An 8,131-nucleotide genomic window follows, 5' to 3' on the forward strand; every position below is an offset into this window, starting at 1 on the left:
GGCCAATAAAGCTGATTCTGATTTAACATCAGAGTTTTACAGGTTATTTTTGTTCATTAAGGCAACATTACCTCAAAAATAATTTAACAATCTAGTAAACATAACGCTCTTTATTTGAACCAGAATTGTAGACATTTAACMTACTGAAAAGTATTTTAAGTGATTCTATAAAATTCTAAGTGCAAATGTTTAAGGGCTGAACATATTATAAACATCTTAAACATTTCATTGTTGCATTTTTTTTAGACACCTGCCCCTCAGATGGACAGCTCCTGTAGTTTGACCCTCTGGATCTTTGGCCTTGGATAAACCAGAATGATGAACAGAGAATACTGATTAATAATGGAAATATTACTGATATTTATCAAAAGGTTGTGCAGATTTAAAAAAAATAATAACACATAAAAGTCTGCAATTTAATTAGCATTAGTTGAATCTTATTATAATATTTCACTTAAATATGTCTAGTTTTATCCTCCTGAGACCCAGAAGAACCTATTTCAGATACTTGGAATGAAACTGTGGTGAAACTGATTAAGTGTAACAGCGGACTGCCATACATGTGAGCTTCCTTCCTCATGCTGCTGAAATGATCTGCAGCGCTCAGACCCCGACTGTTAAATTAACAAGATGGACTTAAGAGTGTTGATGGAGACATTTACGAGGTGTAATTGAATGCACCATGAAGTTAAAACTCTCATCTGTAGATGGAACCGTAATAAGCTTTAAACACGCATTTTTTTTTTCCCAGGAGCTCTGAATCAGAAATGTGTGACCGCAGTTACACGTTAAAATTAAAAAATGGTAAATGGACTGTACTTATATAACGCCTTTCTATCCACCCAGGACACTCAAAATGCTTCACATGACATTCACCCACTGATGATGGCAAGCTACATGCTAAGCAAGCTACCCCTAACCCCTAGCCACATGATCAACAACGTTGATCAATAACCTGCTGCTAAACTCATCACATTGAACAGAAAGAATAAAAACACACAAACCTGATGTCTGCAGCTCATCGTTCAGACTGTAAACAGAATCGATGTTGATTTCATGTTCCTCATCTTTAGCTCTGATAAAATCCTCCGACTTCTCTTCTTCCTCTGTTTTTACCTGCTGTCTCCACATCTCGTCAACATTTACCGAGCTGTTACAGCTCAATACAGCTCTGAATCAAACTAATCTGACCAGCAGGCCACGTGAAACACAGTTAGCTCGTAGCTACAAAGTTAGCGGCAATGGTACTAGAAGACTTCCGGTAACGGCAACCGGTTGACCTTCAAAATAAGAGCTCGGAGTAACCTTCTTCTCAGCACTGTCCTAGAGGTTACCATGCAAACTGCAGGTGATGTTCAGACTTTGTCTTCATTTATCAGTATATTAAAATGTTTTATTGAACTTTCTAATCTATTGAACAATAATATGCATTATATGCCACTAAAAGGACTGACAGGGTCTGTCCTCTGGTAAAATACAGCAGTAGTGTTTTAATCGTCATGTTTGACACTCCTCATCTTTAACAAATATTAAACACAAAACATTAGATTTTTTTTTCCTTAAAAAGATATTCTTTATTAAAACTCCATGCTTGTCCATGACTTCCTGGACAAATTTTGTGCATAAAAACAGAAGTAGACGTCAACCGGAGCAGTCTGAATAACACACGTCACATCTCTTGGGTTTTTGTGTCTTCTTTTCACTGGCTGGGAGCGGCGAGCACAGCGTCCAGGGCGCTCTGAGCCTCTTTGATCTGCTGCTGCAGTCTCTGCTTCATGGCTTCATTCTGGGCCGTTTTCAGCATGTCCCTCATGTCTCTGATGACGGCTCGGTAGCCCGGCGCGTTGTGAAACACCCGGATCGCCCTGTCGCCGCTGCACACCAAAAAGCYGCTGTTGACGTCAAACCTGAGGTCGGTGATGTCTTCGCCGTGGACGCCGATTAGCTCCTCCTCCAGCGTCCCGCTGGCTGCGTCGTACAGCGCCACGTTGGGGCCGTCGCTGATGGCCACGACGCGGCCGTCGGGYGATAAAGCCACCCGGCTGCCTTCAGAGGACGAGCAGGGGACGGTCTTCAGCAGGTACGGATCCTGCTGCTTTTTGTACTCCACATTGGTGTTCCACAGCTTCCACGTCCCATCTTTAGACACCGTCACCATCCTGATCAGTGGAACGAAACAAAACAAACCAGGTCTTCTTAAAGTTTTGATTTTTAAAAATGTATTTGTGTGAAAAAAAAATCATAACTTCTGGTTTAGCGAAAGCTTTATACGATGGAGAGGTCTTTAACTTTAGACCAACGTAACCAGTGAACATTTTGTGTAACATTTATTAAAACTACAAACATAAGCACAAACAGTAAGAAAATTTGTGTTTTGTAGATGATTTGTTGTAATAATGCTTCTTGGAACTCGATTGAAAGCATTTGGGGGTACCAGAAACTCAAAACAAGAGTCAACAGCAACAGCAGAATAAGCTATTTGGCAATTTTTTACATGTGRGCAACCCACATACTCCCACAAATGCATGTTCTTTACAAATGTGGCACCATTTAAACAACAAATTAACAGGCTTTCCAACAAAATGAGATTTATTGCCAAGAAGAATTGTTACAACAACAAAAAAATCTCTTAAACACCTAGCTACAAAGTCTAGTGGTGTAAATTTTCTTATTTTAATCTGAATTCGAGAAAATACAAAGTTGGTTTCAACAAAACTAATTATCATTAAATTTGGAAAAAACAAATTATGATATTTAGTAACAGGAAGACAACTGTTGATTTTTCATTTAAAGTAGATGGTATTGAGATCTGTAAAGTCAGTGAGTTGAAATTTCTGGGTTTCATCATGGATGACAAGCTGACATGGAGACCTCACATACATTATTTAAGAACCAAAATATGTAAATCTATAGGAGTACTGTATAAAGTCAGGGAGTTATTCAGTGACAAAGCTCTGCTTGTGTTGTACAATTCAATAATTGTTCCACATTAAGTTACTGTATGGGGGTAAAGCTTGCAAAACAATTAAAAATCCAATTCTTCTTCTGCTACCTTTCATTTTATTTAGATTTTTTGATTTGTGTATTTTATTAGTTTCTATTGTACAGTTATTTTTGTTTTTAATGAAATTAATAAAGTTTTTTGAATTGAATCTCTACAGAAAACAAATTTCCAAACACAGTAATGCAGTTTTAAATCCAAAAGCCTCCGGCAGCTCCATGCTGCAAACAGGAAAAACTTTTCTTACTTGTGGGAGTCGTTGGAGAAAGCGAACGCGTGAACTCCTGCAGAATGTCCCTTCAGGTCGAACGCTCGAGCGACTTCTCTGAATTCTCCTCCTTTTCCAAAGCAAACCTCCCAAACTTTCACATCAGGAGTGAAACCACAGGAAGCCACGAACCTGAACACACAGACGACACGACCTGACAAAGATACTCAAACACAAATCAGAGTGAAGAAATCTTGTAACTGATTAATTGAATATTAGATTCAGTTTTGAATTTTATACTTTCTGATCATCGCAGCTTTAAGGCCATAACAGAATAAGAGTTGGTGTGTGTGTTATCATGTGTTACTTCCTTAGCCTAAACAAAACTAAGTAAGTTCTGATGTCTGACGTAAAGCTAACACCTCCTGGGGTGTAACCAGGAAGTAAGGTACATTATAAACTCTATTCATTATTATAGTGAAAAGAAGTTGTCACAGTGTGTTAGAGTCTCTGCTTTGTTTGGGTTTTCTTGATATGAGCCCCAAGGCCTTATGCTACATTCACACCGAACGCGTTTTGAGCGGCCAAAAGGCGCAAAACGCCTCAAGTTGGACGTACTATGTTCAGACCAGAACGAGAAGCAGCAGCAGTGGCTGCAGCCGGGTGTGGGAGGAGCGTGTCGTCGGCGGGTGAATTAAAGATAAAATAAAAGAAAATGGCTTTGATTTATTTAATGAAGAGCAAGCGAACGTTGTGCACTTATTAATTAACTCACCAGATGATTTAGAGATGATTTGTTTGGTTAGTTTCGTCACTCCAGAAGCTGCCAGCTGACTGACCTTTTTTTTTTGTCCTGAGCAGCTGATCCACATCGGTGCTGATATATCCTGGCAGAAAATCCAACTGCGCACGGTCGATTTCAGCTAAAGATCTCCAGTCCGTCTGTTTTGGTTTTCAGTGGGAGACGTGTCGAGCGGCGAAAAGTTCACATTTTTGAACTCTGGCGGCGGCTACCGCAGCACCGCATGCGTGGAAAATGCTTCCGCCATCTTGCGCGCTGCCCAAAACGTACGTGACGCGACGCACGACCCCTAGAGGCGCGTCCTCCAAAGACTTTGGATGTAAACCAGCCGCTTCTGCAGCTCAAAACGCGTTCGGTGTGAACCAGTGGAGGATGCTGGTCTTTCAACAAGAGGAAGCTCAGTTTCGGCCGACATCATAAAATGTGTGGGTTATAAATTCTACCCTCCGTTCCTTTTCAACAAAAGGATCCGTGACCCTGTCACAAATCATTTGGTTTAGTTTATAGTATTTATTCATTTCATTTTTAAAAACAAAAACAATACAAATAAAATAAAATGAAAGGCAGCAGAAGAAAAATATCTTATGATATCTGCTCCTATTTACAAAAAATATTAATTTCAAACAATAAAACAAATAATAAAACAAAACTAAAAAATTCAACTCCTCAAACAGTGACTCATACAAATTAAACAATTTCATATTTCTTTAACAAATTTGCTTTGATTATTTTTTTAAAGGAATTAATTGATCCAATGCTTTTATAATCATTTTCCAGATTATTCTATAGTGTTTTACAGCAGCCAGCTCTGTTACACCAGGACAGCTGAAAACACCTGTTACTTTTTCCCACTCTTTGCACCAAATTAATCTGAGGAGATGATCAGCCCTGCTGTTTAACTCTAATGCTGCGTTCACACCGAACGTGATTTCAGCGTCAGGAGCAGCAGGTTTACATACAAAGTCTATGGTGGACGCGCTTCAAGCAGCGTCGGGAAGTGCTGCGGCGCCTCAAGTGCGATTAGAGCAGTGCGATTTGAACGATCTGAGCGTTCAACGTGCTGAGGCGCAAATCGCTGAAGTTAGAAAATCTGAACTTTTGCAGCTCGACGCGCAGCGTCAACCAATCAGAGAGACTCCACTGTGTGACGTAGTGACATATTTCCCGACGGGACAGTTTACTGAATGATGTCCACTAACCTGAAACAGACAGAGAGGAGCTCTTTAGCTGAAATCCAGTGCCTGCAGTCGTGTCCTGATCTGCAGCAATGCGTGGCAGCGACTCATCAGACTGGAAAAATAGTCCTGAAAGCGAGCTGTGAGCCTCTACTCTGAATTATCTGGTGAATTAATTATGAATTAATTATCTGATGAACGTGACATGCTCTTGCTCTCTGTAAATAAAGCAAAGCCACTTCCTCGTCCGACATTAAACAGAGCCTGACAGAGGAGGGAGGGGCGGGGAGGCTCTGCTGTGCAGCGCAGCTGTCCTGCGTCTGACCTCAAAGTGCACAAGCTTCAAACTTCAGCGTTGGCTGCGATTTTGAAGCTGAAATCGCGTTCGGTGTGAACGCACCATAAGTTTTTCTCTGTAAACAAGACTATAATGGCTTCACCAAAATCTGCTCCACCACATTCAAACTGTCTGACATTATGTGCAGCTTGTTACTGGAGCGAGGCTAGTGTGAAGTGTGTCCGTCTGTGAGTGTTGTATGACGGTGAAGAGGCTCAGCAGCAGCCGCTGGACAGAAGAAGTCAGAAAGAGTGACAGAAGTCTGTCTCCAAACATAAGCAGCTACAGAAATAACACCAGAAATAGAAGTTCGATTTGTCACTAGTAGCGGCTAAAAGGATTAATAAAGTCTCCGATTCAACTCAGAACAGAAAAGACACTAAAAACTGCTACCATGCACGTTTACACCAAAAAGATCGCCGATTCGTTAATTTCGCTGTCAATCAAAAAGGGATTCAGCCTCKGACAGATCATCCAATCATCATGCAGCCAGCATCCGACCCAGCCCCCTGCTCCATAGACCCCCAGAGACGCTCAGTGTCCGATGGGCGGGACAAAGCCAGCATTTATCCAATGACTCGTCTCGTTTAGCTGCAGTCTTTGCATCACTAATGAGCTCTGTAGACGCTCAGCGTCCGACTGTTTAAAGCTGTGAAGCTGCAGGAATGAGTGAAATGAGGGAATGAGGAACGGTGCGTCGTTACCAGTGATAAGAAGCTGATTCTGAACTAAAGTTGATCATGTTGTAGGCAGATTTAGTCAATGACATGAACACACAACAGTATATATTCTATCTTTTTTTTTTTTTTTACATTTTAGGGGAAGCTGAGCTTCCCTTGCAGTCTTAGAGAAATCGCCTCTGGTGTGAACGTAGCATTACGCTGAGGTCTTACTGAGGCCTGTGTGCTGAGTGCTGTTCTGTGAACCTGACTGGAGTCAGAAGATTGAAAATAAAGTTTTAAGAAGAAATCCAGCGGATTCCTGGTTTATTCGGACATACCATTTTGAACAGCGCATATTTTTCCAACAAGAGTATTGTTGTGTATGAATATATTTAAAAATGACAAAACGAAACCTTCAACAGAGAGAAAACAAACGTTCCAAAAGCACGATAAACTTTATTTAGCTAGAGTCTGACCTGCCACAAGAGGAGACGGCAGCATAAGAATTGGTCATCTGGTTGGTGTTGATGGAGGCCAGCAGCTCTCCTTTCAGGTCCCAGATCAGGATGGTGGTATCTGCAGAGGCGCTCATTATGAACTTACCTGCAGAGAAGAAACTAAATCAGTATTTTAAAAGCTATACAACTCTCACAAACTAACTCAAGCATAAAAATACGGATCTGATTGGATCCTGTACATTTTGAATTTTGGGTTGAGTTTCATGGTTACACCGTTGCCGCTACGTTTGCCTAAGAATGAATAAAACCGAAACAGTTAAGATGTGACCAAGGCCCGGGTGTGCTCTGTACCTGTCTCTGCAATGCCAATGTTGATGATTGAGGCCTTGTGTTTCTGTGGGAAGTCCTCGGGAGCCGCCTTGAAGCTGAAGGAGCCATCCTCCTTCTTGATCATTTTAAAGATGCGTATGGCGTCTCCGTTGGCCAGCCAGGTGATAAACGCCCTTCAGGTGAGACGCAGAGAGTCAGAGGAGGTGGTGACGAGTTTAAATTAAGCCAAATATTCAAACGTTTACTCCGGCTAGGACAAGTTATTTCTTATAGGCACAGACGGGCACCAAKTCTGTATATTTTCATTAAATTCATGTTTACTGTAGAGCAGTGATTCCCAACCAGAGGTACGTGTACCCTTTGGGGTACGCGAGCATATTACAGGGGGTGCGTGGAAAAAAATTCCCAGATATTTAAAAAATAAATAAAATAGGACTGGAATATGTTGGCCCTATGATTTCAGCAATGAACAAAATGTAGACGAAGTCAGGGAATTGACACCAAATGGAATCCAGTATAAAATGCAGAATCTCTTGGAATTTGCTCATTTTGGGGTGTTTTTGATGTATTTTGGAAAATACAGTAGATTTTGGACACTGCTGCTTCCTGCACCTGCCGTTACCTGGTTTATTTATTTAATTACTTATTCACTTTCAAGGCAACGTTTTTTTCTTTATGTTTAATTTGATTTGAAAAGAATAAAATGCCTGAGAATTAAATGTTCTAGGGGGTTAAATAAATATTTTTTATTTAACAATCAGTTGATGTATAGTTTCAGAGAATCATCATTACATTTGACAGAGGGGGTACTAGTGGTATGACAAAATGGCTCAGGGGGTACACAAGTCTAAAAAGGTTGGGAACCACTGCTGTAGAGTAGGGGTGTAAGAAAATATCGATACACTGAAATATCACAATATTTCATTTCCCGATACTGTATCAATATTCTAAAGCCCTGTATCGATTTTAAATTAAGGTTTAAAATGTCAACTTTCCTGCCAGCCGTTTATTTTTATGTTGTAGTTCAGCCTCTGACCACTAGTTGGCAGCAGTGAGCCAGCCATTTGGCTCCTCTACCTCTTGAGGTAGAGGCCATTGTTAAATGTTGGGTGACCATTTTGTAAATTAACAATAAAAACTAAAAGCTGAAAAAATATA

At 40.7% G+C, this 8,131-nt stretch overlaps 1 protein-coding gene across 1 annotated transcript in view; it reads right to left on the reverse strand.

The window, feature by feature from the left end:
* Nucleotides 1-1,548: 1,548 nt before the first annotated feature.
* Nucleotides 1,549-8,131, reverse strand: part of tbl2 (transducin beta like 2) — a 9,536-nt gene continuing 2,953 nt past the window's right edge. Inside the window, exons 4-7 of the mRNA XM_014018398.1 lie at nt 6,995-7,146; nt 6,662-6,788; nt 3,249-3,401; nt 1,549-2,159 (exon numbers count right to left, since the gene is read on the reverse strand). Coding sequence (XP_013873852.1) covers nt 1,700-2,159; nt 3,249-3,401; nt 6,662-6,788; nt 6,995-7,146 — 892 coding nt within the window. The 3' untranslated portion in view covers nt 1,549-1,699. The remainder of the gene's footprint in view (nt 2,160-3,248; nt 3,402-6,661; nt 6,789-6,994; nt 7,147-8,131) is intronic.

The sequence above is a fragment of the Austrofundulus limnaeus genome, unplaced genomic scaffold (assembly GCF_001266775.1).
Source record: "Austrofundulus limnaeus strain Quisiro unplaced genomic scaffold, Austrofundulus_limnaeus-1.0 Scaffold192, whole genome shotgun sequence".
NCBI classification, from domain to species: Eukaryota; Metazoa; Chordata; class Actinopteri; order Cyprinodontiformes; family Rivulidae; genus Austrofundulus; species Austrofundulus limnaeus.